This window comes from Rutidosis leptorrhynchoides, chromosome 3 (assembly GCF_046630445.1).
Source record: "Rutidosis leptorrhynchoides isolate AG116_Rl617_1_P2 chromosome 3, CSIRO_AGI_Rlap_v1, whole genome shotgun sequence".
NCBI lineage: Eukaryota > Viridiplantae > Streptophyta > Magnoliopsida > Asterales > Asteraceae > Rutidosis > Rutidosis leptorrhynchoides.
In genome coordinates this window covers 642088454-642107733 of record NC_092335.1, presented here as the reverse complement: position 1 = coordinate 642107733, position 19280 = coordinate 642088454, and the positions used below count along the sequence as shown (strand labels likewise).

The window sequence follows — 19280 nt, the reverse complement described above, 5'->3', positions numbered from 1 at the left end:
GGGTTTCAGATTTGAAAATTTTAGCTCAAAACTTATGGTTTTGTGTCACCCACTTGCTAACCTTGTATTTGGAAAGCAACACGTCCAGTTTACTTGTCCCGTATATTACTTTTCGGTAAACTACCGTCCGGTTGTAAAGGAAAGCGTTAAACAAGCAACTGTTAAGGCAATGTCTAATGACATGTATTTGATTATGGTCTATAACGTGTCGGACGCAATTACTATCCTTGGTAGGAGCAATAGTAAAGCTCACCCTTATAATTTTTCGGTATGGCACAAGGTCCTGTCTTTGACCACTATGCAACCACCGTTCTTACGGTTGACACCCGATTTAGTTCAGGTGACCTAATGAATTCCAGGTGAATTCCTAGGATTTTATGTTCAATGGTAATGAACGCATTGAAAATAGGGTTTTCAGAAAACAAATCGGTTTGTAATTTTGATCAAAATATTTTCTCGTTCAAGCTCGAGTTTAGATATCATTGAATTCCATGAGTTTGAATTCTCAATCTTTAAGGTCAATCTCTATGATTGAGTAATATCAGTCTTAAAAGCTGATTTTTAATCTTTAAGGAGATTATCCTTTCTGGGGATCTGATTCATTAGTCTTATCCAGCTAATTTGCATGGTGCCCCCCCATTTACGAGATAAATCCTTCTCATGGTTAGGATAAATCTGACCACTTGGCGACCCTGTTTAATGCTGAGGTCCGTGGATTTCCTGCTGATTTTAGTGATGACTTTTCTAGATTTTTCGTCAACCTACAGCTGGTCTGGACGACAACTTCATGACCTAAATCAAGAAGCGCGTGTCTTTTTCGGAAGACTTTACTTCCTTTTAATGATGGAATTGATTCATCGTGTAGATCCATCTCTTCTTTTCTTTCATCGGGTAAAACAGTTTAGTTTAGTCCAAAGCAAAAGTATTTTCAGTTATTTGATACAGATATATGTGACATATGTTTAAGATAACTTGGTAAATTTTCCCACACTTGGCTTTTATTTTCCTTTTTATCGTCCTCTATTCCATTTTAAATGAATTTTAACATTTTGGTTTGTTTCTCAATTTATGTCCTTTCCGAGGTAATAATAATTTCGGTGTTAAAACCTAGTTTTATCGTTCATAAATATGTATAAACATGATTTTGAGTTCATTTAATTGAAAATTTTGAAAATTTTTACTAGAATTGGGTAGTCAGTATATAAGACTAGGGCTGTTCTTTATTATCAGAGAGCACTAGATTCTAATACAACTACTGCTTTACTAGTATTTTTAATGGTAACCAAGTGTATAAAGATAAAAATTTTAAAATCCGAAAGAATTTAACCCCTTCCCACACTTAAGATCTTGCAATGCCCTCATTTGCAAGAAATCAGTAACAATTTAAATTATTGAGGGTGATTTGTTGTGAAAATGATTAAATTTTTACCAAAGTTTCCAAATATATTGGCGTTTGTTTGCTGAATGATAAATGGTGCACATCATTTGTTCATTCCGTCTTGTTGTTATTTCACATATATTTTGCATCTTGTCGTCAAAATTAGTTGCTTTTGCTGAACTTAATGCCAGTCTTTGAAAATGCGTTGTTTTACCCTGTTGTGTACATAAGATAAACTGCAAACATATATACATATTTTTGAAGTTTGGTATATTACCCCACATTAAAAAATTATTAAAATCTAAGAATAAAAGTTAGACAATTATAAAAACTATTACAATATTAACAAAAGTATTAAACGTATCAATCATTACAAATTACAAAATAAATAAAACTAAGTATACTAGGGATGATACTGGTACCAATAGGGGTTCCAGGCATAACCATAGGTGCTATAGAATGCTTCGGCAGGGTTATACGTAGGATATGGTGGCTGCATCTCTATAGACCAGGGAGGGAAGATGGGTTTCGGTGTAGGAATATAGTTTCTACCTATATGTTGGCAATGAGCTATGATTTGGTTCTGATGAACTTGCCAATCTTCAAATGCTCTCTGTCTAGCATTTTCGTATTCCTGAGAAGCTATAAACCTTTGCATTTCTTGCATCTCATTCCCCCCTCCTACATTACCTTGCTGTTGGTTTCTCTCAACCTGTGGATGTCTACCATGGTATGGTACTGCGGCGTTATTTCGCCTTTTCAAAACTTTCGCACCATGGTATACATTTAAACCTATAGTATCGCGGGGTTCTGGTTCTTCTACTAATAATCCCCCCCGACTTATATCCACACCGAGATATTCACCAATCAAAGTAATAAAAATACCACCTCCTATTATTCCGCATTCTCAGCAGGAGCATTGCGGGCTTGGGATGAAGATTCACCCCTTTCAGTCTGCAAAACACATCAAACACAATTTTTGTGCATCCAAATATGCATTAGTGTCAGCAAAATCATCAATCAAAATAATTACAATGACATGATCAATTTATATCAAACTTAAGCTCATTTTCACATTTTTATCAAATCTACACTTTTTCAAATAAGCATATACGAAAATGTTCTCCAAGTTCATAAGCATTCAACTCAAATAACATGTCAAAATAATCATTACTAGCAATTAAACAAGTCTCAAATGGCATTGTCTTTCAAAAATCAAGTTCATGAATTTTAGACTTGAAAAAGTCCACTTTAATTCTCAAAATCATGTTTAGGCTCAAAGTTTGGATCATTTAACTACCTAGACATGTTACACTACTTAATTTAGCAACAATTCATGACAAAAATCGGCCATAACCTGTTTATATCAAAAAGCCCCAAATTTGCTCAAGAACACAAACCCTAGATTACTCAAATTTTGAAGTTTAAGGCTTCTAATCATGTTAAATAGCATCAATCTAGGTTATACAAGCATAATACATAAACAATTTAATCATAATTACACTAAAAAGCATCAAAATCAAATTGGGGAAAAAATTGCTCAAGAACACCAAATTTCGGATTAAATGGTGTTTAGGTGTAGAAATTTACCGTTTTTCTTGAGTAATTCCTAGATAGCATCCTTCTCAACATGATTTTAGTAAAAAATTTGGTGATTAACGGTTAATAATTGTGATTTTGGGGTGTATTTTTCGGGTATTTCGTGCAGTATGTTCGCAGGTTTTTAGTTTTTGTGGGTTGGGGACTGATCTGTTCTGCGGGTATATTTTTTTTTCTGATTTTTAGTCCCTCCGCGACTCGCGGTGAATAACCCTTCAAACTCCGCGAGTCGCGGAGTTTGATATATTTTTTTTTTTATATAATCATTAACTTATAAAACAATTAAGTACTTAATTTTAAAATTTTGTTTCCCTTGTTATTTAGGACGAGGTCGTTTCGGATCGATGTCATAGTCCGTCCCTCAACAAAATTTTAAAATTTGTCTTTTGTAGCGATTGTTTTAAAAGCTAAGATTTTTGGGGTTTTTTTAATGTTTTTGGCATACTTTAATTCAATGAGATTAAAAATAATGATAATAAAAGTTCTCGTCCCTCTCTCGGGTAAAGCAATTTCGGTTCAAAGACCTAGTCTTCAACTTACGACGAATTTTAAAAATCATATTTTTAACTTAATGAGATAAAGTAAATTTTTGTTTTTAAATTCACACAACTTAAATATAAAATTCAAAATTTATATTAAAAATTCACACCAAACTTAAAATTTGAAATGCATAAAATTAAAAATTCATATTTTAAAAATTAAAAATTCACACCAAACTTAATTTTAAAAATTCACATTATAAATTCACACCAAACTTAATTTTAAAAATTCACATTATAAATTCACACCAAACTTAATTTTTCAAATATTTACATTTTTTTTTTAAATATTGTTTTTACAAAGTTTACAATATTAATTTAAGATTTAAATATTAATTTTAAAAAACATGGTAAAAATAAAATTAAAAATCTTTTTGGCTTTTTATCCCACTTTAATCAATCAAATATTATCAAAAATATGCGCCACTCTTTTCGGTAAAGTAATTTCGGTTCCAAGACCTAATTTAACTCATGACGAATTTTTGAAATATTTTGGGTTGATTGATTAAAGATATTTATACCTTAAGAATAAACGTTAAATTTCGCAGTGATGTAATAAATTTTTGAATGATATCAATAATTTCGGTCGCCAAACCTAATTTTATTCAATACCAATTTAATACTTTTTAGCGAACAAATTAGCGTTTATTATCAAAAGGTTAAAAATAAAAATAAAAATAAAAACTGTACAGACATACCTGTGAAATAGATTTCTTAGTTATATGATCTATCCCATTCATAAGATAGTCGGTTTAATTGGTTTTCCATGGCTACATAGGCGTAACCTCGAGCATTCAGTGTCTTTTCTTCTAAACATATGAACGGTCTGTCTCTGCATAAAGTAACAAATTCAGTGTTTGAATAGGTTTGATTATTTGAACATTTACCTCCATGTGACCATTTTCCGCATTTGTGACATCGTTCTAGGTGTCGTGCTCTTCTTTTTGCTGCGGATTTTGATTTTCCTTTACCAAATTGTAACTTATTATCTTCGCATCTGGATTCTTTTCTAACTCCGTCCATTCTTTCTCTGATTACTGATACTAATTCACTCGGTAGTATGTCATTATTACGTTTAGTGATCAAAGCGTGTAGCATTAGACCATGGTTTAGTTCACAGGCAGTCTTCATTTCGTAAAAACCTAAAAAAAATAAAAATTCAGAATGGGGGGAGAAGACTAGTTCTTTAGGGTCTGCTAGGGAAAGACCATTCGGGTTCCATTTTCGAGAACTACACGAAAACAGACAATCTAACTCTAACAGAAATACATATTATCCTTTAAAGACTTGATTCTCCCCACACTTAGTTAGCTGTGGTGTCGAAATTGTGATTAACTTCGTTGTCGACTTCCATCGGACCATGTATGTAATGTTTAACTCTGTAACCATTAACTTTAAATTCAATCCCATTTGAATTTATTAATTCTATCGTTCCGTATGGGAAAACTCTTTTGACTATGAATGGTCCAGACCATCTTGATTTCAATTTTCCAGGAAATAGCTTGAATCGTGAATTGAAAAGAAGAACTCTGTCTCCTTCTTTAAATTCTTTTGAACTTCTGATTCTTTTATCATGCCATTTCTTCGTTCTTTCTTTATAGATTAACGAATTTTCGTATGCTTCATGTCTTAATTCTTCTAATTCGTTTAGTTGACTTAATCGTAAACGTCCTGCTTCATGTAAATCAAGATTACATGTCTTCAAAGCCCAAAATGCTTTGTGTTCAATTTCTACTGGAAGATGACATGCTTTTCCATAAACAAGTCTAAAAGGTGTGGTTCCAATTGGAGTTTTGTAGGCTGTTCTAAAAGCCCATAGTGCATCCTCCAATTTAATGGACCATTCCTTCGGATTTGATCCTACGGTTTTCTCTAGAATACGTTTTAAAGCTCGGTTGGTATTTTCAACTTGTCCACTTGTTTGTGGATGATATGCGGTGGAGATTTTATGAGTTACTCCATATCTTTTAAGAACTTTCTCAAGTTGATTATTACAGAAATGAGTACCCCGATCACTTATTAAAGCTTTCGGTGTTCCAAACCTTGCAAAATGACGTTTTAAAAAGTTGACTACAACTCGTGCATCGTTAGTTGGGAGAGCTTGTGCTTCCGCCCATTTAGATACATAATCAATGGCTACGAGTATATATAGATGTCATAACCCGTCCTTAACCATAAGAACGTGTTAGATAACGTATGATTTCATTGCGAGGTATTGACCTCTATATGCGACATTTTTAAAAAGGAAAACTGCATATATTACACATTACAAACCAAACCATTATTTTTGTTACAAGCTTTAGACAATAAAAAGATGATTATCGTTTAACGATAATCTTCGACTTACAAACTTTACAAATGATAATAACAACACGATTTCTAGCATATTTTACAACACACGTCCTCGGATATGCAGTTTTATTTTTGACACAAATATGAGTACGCATGATCCTGCTTAGATTCAACATAATGCAGCGGAAGCTTTAATTATCACCTGAGAATAAACATGTTTAAAAACGTCAACATAAAGTTGGTGAGATATAGGTTTAGTGCGCAGCAATATATATATATAGACCACAAGATTTCGTATATAAACATTTCAGTAAAAATATTCTAAGTGGTTGAGCACTTGGTAACCATACTTAACATTTTCACGTCGCATATTCCCTTTAATATGAAATCTTACTACACCGTACCAAGTGTAGTCACAAAACGAAGTACTGTGCAACCGTTGAATACTGGTCGTCCAGTCCGGTTGGGGTTGTCAGGCCCGATAGATCTATCAACAGGATTCGCGTTTACAATACCGCTGTAAATATTAGTTACCAAGCTACAGGGAAGTATGCCAGTGGTACAACTCAACGTAGAACATATTTTTCAGTTACTTGTGTCCATATCGTAAAACATAAAATACATGTATTCTCATCCCGAAATATTTAGAGTTTAAAAGTGGGACTATATACTCACTCTTGTCTTGATGATATATATATTTTGACTCGGTCTTCCGGTTGATATCACGAACCTATCCATATATAATATATCAATATGTTTTCATTTTAAAACAAACGTTATATATATATATACTTGTTATACTTTTAATATTTTGAATATTTCCTTAGTCCGTAGTTAGCATTCCGATGTTAGTAATTCAATTTTTAATGGTTCATTTTTAGATGTTTAATATACCCGCAATAAATAAAACCCCCAACGAAATAAATAAAACCCCATCGTATATGTATTGGTCGAGATTAATCTTGACCCATGGTACCGGTGTTGTCAAATGACGTGTTGCGTACATAAAGTACCGGTGTTGTCAAATGACGTGTTGCGTACAATCATGGGATCTTATGATTAATCTTCTCGTGTTGTTTACGGGTGATCCTGAACCATATAAAATTGAATTATAAGTACATATATATAAAATATCATGTTATCTTAGAAATATGTGATTTATATCATTTTTTTCCAATTGATCCCGTAGTTGAAAATGTCTAGGATAGCCAATTTTGTTTCGGTCATAGTTTCTTCGTTACAAGTCCGTTTTCGTTGATTCAAATTGCCATCTTCTTGGATCGAGTTCTTCTTTAAGACTATGAACTGTAAATACCTTGGTGTGTATTCAAAATCATACGGCATAAGTGAAACATTAGTGAAACATATGAAGTTAAACATTTTTGTTACAACAAAATCATTTAATGACCATTTTTCTAAAAATACTTATACTTTGAAAAACCAAGTTTTACCTTGTTAAATTAGTATATACATAAGTTATATTACAGGTCTTGAAGTATTTTAAAAGTTAAGTTAGAAGGATCTATTTAGTTTGCAAACAAGTTTGAAAACATTCAAACTATGTTCTTGTTGTTAAACTTTTGTACCACAAAATAAGATAGCTATATATATATGAATCGAATAAGGTTATGAACATAGATTCTACCTCAAGTTCCTTGGATGAAGTTGCTGTAAGAGAGAAGTAAGAAGCTAGAATCACAAGGGTGATAGAAGTGGATGAAAGATTGGAAGTAAGTTGGTGTTCTTGGAGGGTTTTCTTGAAGTGTTTTTGTATGGTTTTCTTATGGTGTTTTAGTATGGTTTTTGAAGCTAGATCTTTATGGAATTTCGCTGGGTTGTTATGAAGTTTAGAGAGTAAGAAAGAGTGTGTGTTTTAGCTAAAAATGAGGTTAGAAAATGAACTAGAAATGGTGATACTTATAACCTAAAAAAAACATGTATCATGTAATACATGATAAGATTTTTAGTTTGTAATTTTGTTAATTAGTCAAGTAATCATCCAAAAGTAATTACCTAGCTCTAAGGGCATGAATAATGGCTGGTTAGGTGGTGATTTTGATGTGTATTTACTATTAGTAAATACGTATAGGAGCTAGGTATGATACGAGTACAAATACTCTAGGTATACGTATAGAAATTTTGTGAAAAATGAAATGAGGATTCAAATATAGCTATCTTTTGTGAATACACTTATATGGTTTTATGTATTTAAGTTCTTTAAAAGTAATTAAATACATTACTTATACAATATATGTATAACATTATAAGTCTTAAGTATATATGTCAAATAACGTTACGTATTGTTATCGTTTTGAAAACTTAAGTTAGTAGTTTCAAAATATACTTGTAACTTATTGTTATTAATACAAAATGAGATATTAAAACATTTATTAATCATGTTAAATATGTATATATACATATACATACACAAACGTATAATTATCATATATTGTATAGTTCGTGATATCATCGGTCAAACTAGACGGTCAAACGTTGTGTAAAACTCTTTTCGGAAATATAAGTCTCGACAATTTGGATTGCTTATCATGTTGGCAAGGTTTAATTTATGTAAATATTAATCTTATAAGTATAGTATGATCGAAAAAGTGCGGTCGTTACAATAGATTATTATGAGATTTTGGAAATGGACCCATAAAGTCAATACCCCAAATGTCAAATACTTCACATACTTGGATGACATTTTGTGGCATTTCATCACGTTGACTTATTTTTCCGGCCCTTTGACATGCATCACAGGATTTGCAAAGAAGGTGTGCGTCTTTGTAAATTGTAGGCCAATAGAATCCAGCTTCATAAACTTTTCTTGCTGTTAGTTGAGGCCCATAATGTCCTCCTGTTGGTCCTGTGTGACAATGGTTTAAAATTTTACTAGCTTCATCTCCAAATACACATCGGCGTATTATTCCATCGGGACAACTTTTAAACAGATGTGGATCTTCCCAGAAATAGTGTTTTATATCACTGAAGAATTTCTTTCGTCTTTGGTACGATAATCCTTTTTCAAGGAATCCACAAACTAAGTAGTTTGCATAGTCTGCAAACCATGGAATTTTATTATAATCTATCTTCAATAGATATTCATCAGGAAAGTTGTCTTGTATGGCCGATTCATTTAGAACTTCTAATTCGGGATTTTCAAGACAAGAAAGATGATCAGCGGCGAGATTTTCTGCTCCTCTTTTATCTCGGATTTCAATATCAAACTCTTGTAAGAGTAAGATCCAACGGATTAATCTTGGTTTAGCATCTTGTTTTGAAAATAGGTATCTAAGAGCAGAATGGTCGGTATAGACCACCGTTTTTGCTAGAACGAGATATGATCGAAATTTGTCAAAAGCAAAGACAATAGCAAGGAGTTCTTTTTCAGTAGTTGTATAGTTCGTTTGTGCTCCTTGTAACGTCTTACTAGCATAATATATAGGTTGAAATCGTTTTTCAATCCTTTGTCCTAAAACGGCTCCCATTGCAAAATCACTTGCATCGCACATTAGTTCAAAAGGTAGATTCCAATTTGGTGTTATCATGATCAGTGCATTAGTGAGTTTTTCTTTAAGAATATTAAAAGATTTGATACACTCATCTGAAAAGATGAATGGAGCATCCTTTTCTAGGAGTTTATTCATAGGAGTGGCAATTTTAGAAAAATCTTTTATGAAATGTCGGTAAAAACCGGCATGCCCTAGAAAACTCCTAACTCCTCTAACATTGGTGGGATGTGGAAGTTTAGCAATTACATCTACTTTAGCTCTATCCACTTCAATTCCTTCTTTTGAAATTTTATGTTCAAGAACGATGCCTTCTTTAACCATGAAATGGTATTTCTCCCAATTAAGTACTAGATTTGATTGTTCGCATCTAAGAAGCATTCGTTCCAGATTAACTAGACATGATTCAAATGTATCACCGAAGACTGAAAAGTCATCCATGAAAACTTCCATGCATTCTTCTATCATGTCGTGAAAAATCGCCATCATGCACCTTTGAAAGGTTGCAGGGGCGTTACAAAGTCCAAATGGCATGCGTTTGTAAGCAAAAGTACCATAAGGGCACGTGAATGTGGTTTTCTCTTGGTCCTCGGGTGCTATTGGAATTTGAAAATATCCGGAAAATCCATCTAGAAAACAATAATAACTATTTCCGGCTAATCTTTCCAACATTTGATCTATGAAAGGTAAGGGAAAGTGATCTTTTCTGGTGGCGTCATTTAATTTTCTATAATCAATACACACACGCCATCCTGTTACAGTTCTTGTAGGAATAAGCTCATTTTTCTCATTTGTAATGACAGTCATGCCACCCTTCTTAGGTACGCATTGAACTGGGCTTACCCATGGACTATCAGAAATTGGATAAATTAAACCTGCATCTAGCAGTTTAATAATCTCTTTCTTAACTACATCTTGCATATTAGGATTTAGTCTTCGTTGGCGTTGCACATACGTTTTATGACCTTCTTCCATAAGGATTTTATGTGTGCAATACGAAGGACTTATTCCTTTAATATCATGAATCTTCCATGCAATGGCTGGTTTATGAGCTTTCAACACAGAAATGAGTTGTGATTTCTCATTTTCAGTAAGAGAAGACGATATTATTACAGGTAATTCAGATTCACCATGTAAATAAGCGTATTCCAAATGGTTTGGAAGTGGCTTTAACTCTAATTTCGGAGGTTCTTCTATCGATGATTTGTATCGATATTTGTCTTCTTCTTTTAGCATTTGAATTTCTTCTGTTGTTGGTTCATATCCATTAGCTATAAGTGTAGCTAACATTTCAGCTTCATCAATTGGTTCATTACCTTCTCCTAAAGAACATTCTCCTGTTCCTTGTAATTCTGGAAATTCTTCTAATAATTCTGCATGTGCATCTATAGTTTGAATATAATAACATGTATCATCTGCAGATTGTGGTTGTTGCATTGCTCTATCAACTGAAAAGGTAACACTCTCATCCTCTATACTTAGGGTCAGTTTCTTACCGAACACGTCTATCATTGCTTTAGCCGTGTTTAAGAATGGTCTTCCTAATATGAGAGGAACTTGAGAATCTTCTTCCATGTCCAGAACAACAAAATCTACTGGAAATACTAAAGTACCAACTTTAACTAGCATGTTCTCCATTATCCCTCTAGGATATTTTATTGATCTATCGGCTAGCTGTATGCTTATTCTGGTTGGTTTCAATTCTCCAAGGTCTAGTTTAGCGTATAGTGAATACGGCATTAGATTTATACTAGCACCTAAGTCTGCCAATGCTTCTATTGAACTAAGACTACCCAGAAAACATGGAATTGTGAAACTTCCTGGATCAGATAGTTTTTCTGGTATCTTATTCAACAGCACTGCTGAACAATTAGCATTCATAGTAACAGCCGAGAGTTCTTCCATTTTCTTTCTATTTGAGATTAGATCTTTCAAGAATTTAGCATATCTAGGCATTCCTGAAATCACATCAATGAAAGGAAGATTTACATTTATCTGTTTAAACATATCCAAGAATTTGGATTGCTCGGCTTCAAGTTTCTCTTTCTTCATTTTACTCGGATAAGGAAGTGGTGGTTGATATGGTTTAACATAAGGTTTATCCTTAACTGTGTTATCTTCATTAACCTTTTCAACTACCGGTTCTTTTTCCTTATCTTGATCAGGTTGTGGTTCTTGTGGAGTAGGAATAGTTTCATCAGAAGTTACAGGTATTTCCGGTGGTTTAAGTGTTGTACCACTTCTTGTGGTAATGGCTTTAGCTGTTTCATTTCGGGGGTTAGCATTTGTATCACTAGGTAGACTTCCCGATTTTCTTTCACCTATTAACCTTGCTAGGTTACTCACTTCTTGTTCTAGATTTTGAATAGAAGCTTGTTGATTTCTAAATGCTTGAGCATTTTGTTCATTGGTTTGTTTCTGAGATGTGAAAAACTGCGTTTGAGTTTCAACTAGCTTCGTCATCATATCTTCTAAATTCGACTTTTTATCATCGGTTTGTTGTGGTGGTTTGTTTTGAAAATTAGGTCTTTGCTGATTGTAAGTATTATTGGATACTTGTTGATTGCTAGGACCTTGTTGGTTGTTGTATGGAATATTTCTGTTATAATTCTGGTTTTGATTGTAAATCGGTCTTGGCGGTTGATAATTATTCTGATAATTATTTCCAGGCCTTTGGTTTATGTATGAAATATTCTCTCTTTGTTCCATTGTTAATTCAATAATGAGACAATCTTTTGTCAAATGTGGTCCTCCACACTGCTCACAACTAATTCGTATTAAGTGAATATCCTTAGTCATCTTTTCCATTCGTCTTTCCACAGCATCTATCTTTGCGGAAATGGAATCTAAGTCATGGCTAGAATCGGCTCTAGCTGCTTTAGATGATCTAACGATGTCTTTTTCTTGGTGCCATTCATGTGAGTGGGAAGCAGTGTTATCAATAATTTTGTAAGCATCAGTTTCGGTTTTCTTCATAATAGAACCACCAGCTGCTATATCTATGTCTTTTCTTGTAGTGATGTCGCATCCTTGGTAGAATATTTGTACTATTTGACAGGTGTCTAAACCATGTTGCGGACATCCTCTTAACAACTTTCCATATCTTGTCCATGCCTCATATAGAGTTTCATTCGGTTTCTGTGTGAACGTAACAATTTCTGCTTGGAGTCTTACGGCTTTAGATGCAGGAAAGAATTGTTTAAGAAATTTGTCAACTAATACGTCCCATGTATCGATCGCCCCTTCAGGTAACGATTCCAACCAATCTTTGGCTTCTCCCTTTAAAGTCCAGGGAAATAACATGAGATATATCTGTTCATCCTCCACTTCTCGGATTTTAAATAGTGTGCAGATCCTATTAAAGGTACGTAGATGTTCATTTGGATCTTCCTTCGGCGCACCACTAAATTGGCATTGATTTGTCACCATGTGTAGAATTTGTCCTTTGATTTCATAATCTGGCGCATTAATGTCTGGATGAGTAATTGCGTGACCTTGGCTAGTGCGTTTAGCTCTCATTCGGTCTTCCATACTTAAAGGTTCCAGATTCTCCATAATTGAATTTGTTGAATCGGTATCACTAGATGATTCTGATTTAATGGTTCGTTCCTCAACAATCTCTGTTTGAATGATTGGTGGTTCCAGAGAAAAGTTTAATGGTTCAGGATCTACGAACCGTTCCTGAATATTCTCCGGATTCTCAATTGTGAGGCCGGGTTCAAAAAATGGATTATCGAAAATTTGAACTGAAGTACTTGGTCGACTGGATGACGATTCTAAAGAAAAATCAACGGCGGTTATATTTGCTAAATGTCTTGATCTAGTTACAGGTGGTGAACGTACAAAAGGTGGTGAACGTCTTGCTCGGTGCATTCACTGAATATCCTATTAGTTTTTTAAAAGGAAAGAAAAATTATAATAAGTTATCCAATTAATAGACTTTTCTGATTTTGCCCACGTTTCGAATAGCCAAAAGATGCAGCAGAGGGGCAGGATTCGTTTGGTCTCAATATAATTGAGGACTGTTTGGCTCCAATAACCCGGTCCACGTACAAATCCAACGATTACTACGAACCAGAAAATTTTGATGTCTATTAATTTAACCACTTAAAATAAATTTTTCGTAATTTTAAGAAATTTAGATAAGAAGTAGAATAAAAATCTATGTCCTAAAACTAGAATAGCGAGAAATAAGAAAGAAAAAGAGTTCGTCGGAAAAAAAAAATTGAAAAAGAAAAATGGTTGAAAAATAAAAGGTGACGGAAAAATAAAAGAAACTTATAAAATTTAAAAATACTTGACTAACCTAACCTTATTACTACAACTAACTTAAAATTATAATCGCAAATTGAGATTACTAATTGGAATGATAATTGATACATAGTAAAAAGGTGTCTAAAAATATTAAAGCTTACAGGAAAAACTAAATCCCAAATGGAATTAACTTAAAAAGAAACTAAAACTTAAAAAGGCGTCACAAAATTCTAAAGTACCTAAATCTTAGTCTAGAGAAAAAGCACTTAAGGAATTCTACGGCAAAGCCTAAAAATCTAGAAGTAAAAATAACTATGGGAAAAACTAAGTTTAAAACTAAATATGAGCTAGAAATACAAAAGTTACGCTAAAACGATTAAAAAGGGACAAAATATAAAAATATACAAAAAGTTGTAAAAATTACAATTTTTATAAAAATATTATTTTTATATTATTTTATAAAAGTATTAATTTAAATATATAAATAAAACTAATTAAAACTTAAAATAACTAAATAATTAAAATTAAATATTAATTTAATTAAAACCTAAATCTTAATTAATTAATAATAATAATTATTACTCCGTAATAAATGCAGTTAGGGTTTCTGGCAGGCGTGTCAGAAAAAGCTCCGCGAGTCGCGGTATTTCAAACATCAAACCCCGCGAGTCGCGGGGTTCCAAAATTCAACCCTGGAACAGAAAGTTTACGCGTTTTTTTTTCTTTTTTTTTATTTTTATTTTTAATTTCTGTTTTTAATTTTCTGTTTTAATAAAAGTATTTATATAATAAAAACTTATATCTAAAAACTAAAATAGAAATATTTTATAATTTTATAAATAAAAATCTTAAAACTAGAATTATATATATATTTTTTTATGTTTTTAAATAAAAACAAAATACTTAAATAAAACTTATGTTTTTATAAAATAAAAACAAAGAAACTTTATAAAACTTAAATATTTATCAAACTCCTAAAAATATTTATATTTATATTTTTCTTTTTATATTTTCCAATATTTAAAACGTTTTTTACAAAAACGAATTTTAATAAAAGTAAACTAATTTTTTTTTTCTCTTATATATTAGCGTTGTGCTTCCGGCATTTAGAAAGTTCCCCGGCAGCGGCGCCAAAAATACTTGATGTCAAAGCTAAGGGGTATAAAATAGTTATTAATTTTAGCAGGAAATACTATTAAATACGATACAATTTTACACAAGATATTTATTTATTTATAGAATGGATATACTTAAACCTTGCTACAACACTTATAGGCAGTGTACCTAATCGTACAGTAGAGTAGTTTTTAGTAAGTCCGGTTCGTTCCACAGGGAATCTTTTTTTTTAAACAAAGCTCAACGCTATATTAGTTTACTTTTATAAAAATACAAACATATATATAAGTAATATTATTATTATAAAGGGGGGTTTTTACCGTTTAATGACCGGTTTGTCGATTTTAATATTTTAGTCGCAGTTAAAACCAAATGTAAAATATTAAAAATAAATACAAGACTTAAATTAAAGCATGAAGTAAATAACGATAAATGAAATTACGATAATTAAAAGTGCGATTAAATACAATAACAATAAAAATGCGATAATTAGAAGTGCAATTAAATATAAAATAAAGGAAATTAAATATGAAATAAAAGAATTATGCTTATTTAAACTTCCGTAATCATGATGTTTGACGTGTTGATTTTAGTTTTATGCCCATGGGTTAATTGTCCTTTGTCCTGGATTATTTAATATGTCCGTCTGGTTTTTGTCCATAACAGTCCATCAGTCATAAATATAAAGTGCGAGTGTCCTCGTCAAATTATTCTTATACCCGAAGTTAAATATTCCAACTAATTGGGGATTTAAACTGTAACAAGATTTTAATACTTTGTTTAATAATTACACCAGGTTGTCGACTGAGTGTAACCCAAGGTTTTAATATTTTGTTATCAATTATACCAAGTGTCCTTTGTACATAATTTCACCCCTGTTTTAATTATTCTAGTGGCTATTAATCCATTCCCGTGTCCGGTCAAATGAACGATTATTCGTACATATAAATACCCCGCCCATCGTGTCCGATCGAGTGTATATGGTAATTTATAGGGATGCCCAATTGTAAATCTTTATATTAACATTAACAAACTATCATTTAGTTAAACAAATATAAAGCCCATTAATAGCTCATAGTCTAATTTCCACAAGTGTCGTTCTTTTGTCCAAACCCCAATTATGGTACAAAGCCCAATTACCCAATTTTAGTAATTAGCCCAACATCATGATTACTTCGTTTTAAATAAGCATAATAATAACTTAGCTACGAGACATTAATGTAAAAAGGTTGAACATAACTTACAATGATTAAAAATAGCGTAGCGTTACACGGACAGAATTTCGACTTACACCCTTACAACATTCGCTAACATACCCTTATTATTAGAATTATAATTAAAATTAAAATATAAATTATAAATATATATATATATATATTTTACGTATGAGGAGAAGAAGAAAAAGATGATTATTTTACGATCATAATGCGCGAGCTTTATAGGGGGTTTCTGAATTTGGGGCTCCGCGACTCGCGGCATTTTTGCCTTCAAACTTCGCGAGTCGCGGAGAATGAAATTACAGCTCAGTCCCTTTGGAGTCTTTCTTGCCGACGGTTTTTATTATTTATTATAATATATAAATAATTATAAGAATTATTTAAATATTATATTATATTTATGTGCATAGTTGACTTGTAATTTTTAGTCCGTTGCGTCGAGCGTTGAGAGTTGACTCTGGTCCCGGTTCCGGATTTTCGAACGTCCTTGCGTACAATTTAATATCTTGTACTTTGCGTTTTGAATCTTGTACTCTTGTAATTTCGAGACGTTTCTTATCAATAATTGGAACCTTTTTGATTGTCTTTTGTACTTTTGAGCTTTTTGGTCGTTTGCGTCTTCAATTCGTCGAATCTGTCTTTTGTCTTCACCTTTTATTATTTAAACGAATATCACTTGTAAATAGAACAATTGCAATTAAAAGCTTGTCTTTCTTGAGGAATAATGCTATGAATTAGATGTTCGTTTTTAGCATTATCACCTGTGGATATGTTAACAAAAGTGGTGACTCGAGAGAAGTTGGAGTTATGCAGAGACATAACTGGAATGTTCGTGGATTCGGCTGAAGGGGGAGAATTGAAGATTTCCAGCCTACAATCTAGAAGCCCACCTTCTAGATGTTCAAAGTAGCCATCTTTGAACAACTCATGAAGAAGAAGCAAACTTGAATACGATGACGGCTTCCAACTTCCGCCAACCTTCCTCGTTCACACCATTCACCGGCATAAATTTTTCCCTATAAATAGAGGTGCAAACCTCCATTGTAAATCTTCTTAAATCACTCAGAGAAGTGTAATCACAACCTAGATAGTGTGTGTGAGTTTTGAGAGTTTTTTTAAGAGTTTTGTAATACTCTGTAAATCTATTCTTGTGAGTAATAGAGTTGTTTTTCTCTCAAATTTGTATCTCCCAACGTCCAGGCGATCCTCTCTTCCTAACACTATTTTGATATCAACCATTAAGCAATCTTGTGACAGTTCATTATCTAAAACACTTAATTACACCAAAATAAAAATCATCAACTAGAACAGAGTATGCAAATACACACTTTTTTTTTATCTTCTTATTGTAACTTCTGTAAAGGAGAAAGCAAAGAAAAGACACATTCATCAAATTTATAAAGGTTCCTCTTTTTCTAGTCAGTTGACCAAACTTTGTTCATGTATTAACTAACAAGTATTTTCTGATGCAGCTTAATTGTACCGATATACGCAAAACAAGTCTTCTATTGTGCGAGCTTCTTTATGGATGTTGATGGTAAGGAGCAGGGGTCATGTATAACAAGCATTCCTGATGAGGTTTTGTATTTGATCTTCAAAAAGTTAGACAAAAGATGTGATCGAGAATCGTTTGGCTTAACTTGTCTTCGTTTTCTTGAAATTCAAAATGAAAGTCGTAAAAGCTGGACATATAGTGTCCCAGATGGTATCTCTGTCATTGACAAATCTATCGTTGATAAATTGCTTAATCGTTTTAGGAACTTAGAGTCACTGTCTTTGTCAATGCTCTTTGATGCCTCGGATAAATCTGTAACTCCATTACAAAGATATGGATCTAAACTACATTCTCTTTCTCTTCCCGCATTTTGTCATTTCACCGATATAGGATTTTCTTCTATTGCTTCTGGTTGTCCGTTATTATCTATATTTAGCCTACATAATTGTTCTAGTTTTGGCGATAGTGGATTAGAAATCTTATCAAGATCTTGTAAACTTTTAAAAGAAGTGAGTCTTGGTTGGTGTTCTCGAATAACTGACATTGGAATGTTATCTCTCACCCAACATTGTCGTCAACTTAGGTCCTTAAGGATAACTGCTTGTCATAATATTCATGGTTTAGGTTTCAAAGGGTGTTCTCCAACGTTAACTTGCTTGGACGCCGATGAGTGTGGGTTTGACTCTACGGGTTATAACAACATTTTTAGTGGTGGTGGTCTTGAGTATCTAAATCTTTCTATTCCTTGTCGGTACCCTATGAGAGATGCATTTGCAATGATTGGTTTAGGATTAGCTGCAAATCTTAAAATCCTTGACCTTGCATTGTGTAGCTTTGTTCGGGATGATGATATAAAGATAATCTCAAAAGGGTGTCCATTGCTTCAAGAGTGGAACTTATCGCATTGTTACGAGATTCAGTTATCTGGTTGGGAGTCGATTGGATTGTATTGTAAAAATTTGGAAAGACTTCATTTGTGTTGCTGTGAGAGCCTTTGTGATTTGGGATTATTAGCTATAGGTAATGGCTGCAAACGCCTATCAATATTGTACATGAGCGAATGTTCGAAGATCACGTCATCTGGAATTGAAAGTTTGAAGAGACAAAGAGAGGATCTGGTGATCTAAGAGAAAGAAATAGTTGAGATTACTCCCAGTTGGGCCTTTTCATAAGGAGCATAACTCAGAAATAGTATAATTTATGAGGATCAATTTGTTATGAGTATGCTGTTTTTTATTTTGAATAATTACCTTTAGACGTAACTAAATATGCTTATTTATTGAATTTGCTATATGTCATGTTCACCTTATTAGAGTGTTATCAGGCCCATTCAAATAGGCCTATCAGGTTTTTTATGTACCATATCTGTTTAACTTGGCTCTTGAACTGGTATGTAATTTTATTTGGTAATTTTAGATCGAAAACTTAAAAACTAACCTAATTATTATGTGTAACCACAAACATTATTTAAAAAATCCATGAATAAGAATTGAACTAACAACTACTTGGTTGATGAGTTTTTCACGTATAGACATTTCAAAGATTTTTTAGAAACAGGGCAACTTGTTATGACACATAATGAAGTCTAAAATTTATCAATGATGTATGTAGCTATTAATGTCTTCCCGTCTGTTTCGTTTTATAATGAATTTTCCAGTTTTATAATAGTTGAATTTGAGAATCTATTTTAGTGAAAAAATTATTATATATAAAGGTTTTTATTAGTGTTTACCCCTTGTCAATGAAAAAAATGTTAGGCTTGGGCAACCGTCTCATCTATGGTTGGGTTCAAATTTCGCCACTGATTACATGTGGATATACGGGTGTTGGAGATATGGAGAACTTTAAACAATTAGAGGGAAGATTCCAGGAAACTCACACGAA

At 32.7% G+C, this 19280-nt stretch overlaps 1 protein-coding gene across 1 annotated transcript; it reads left to right on the top strand.

The window, feature by feature from the left end:
- Positions 1–17425: 17425 nt before the first annotated feature.
- Positions 17426–18523, top strand: LOC139902426 (F-box/LRR-repeat protein 12-like). Its single transcript, XM_071885054.1, has one exon. The coding sequence runs from the start codon at positions 17426–17428 to the stop codon at positions 18521–18523; it is 1098 nt and encodes a 365-aa protein (XP_071741155.1).
- Positions 18524–19280: the final 757 nt, after the last annotated feature.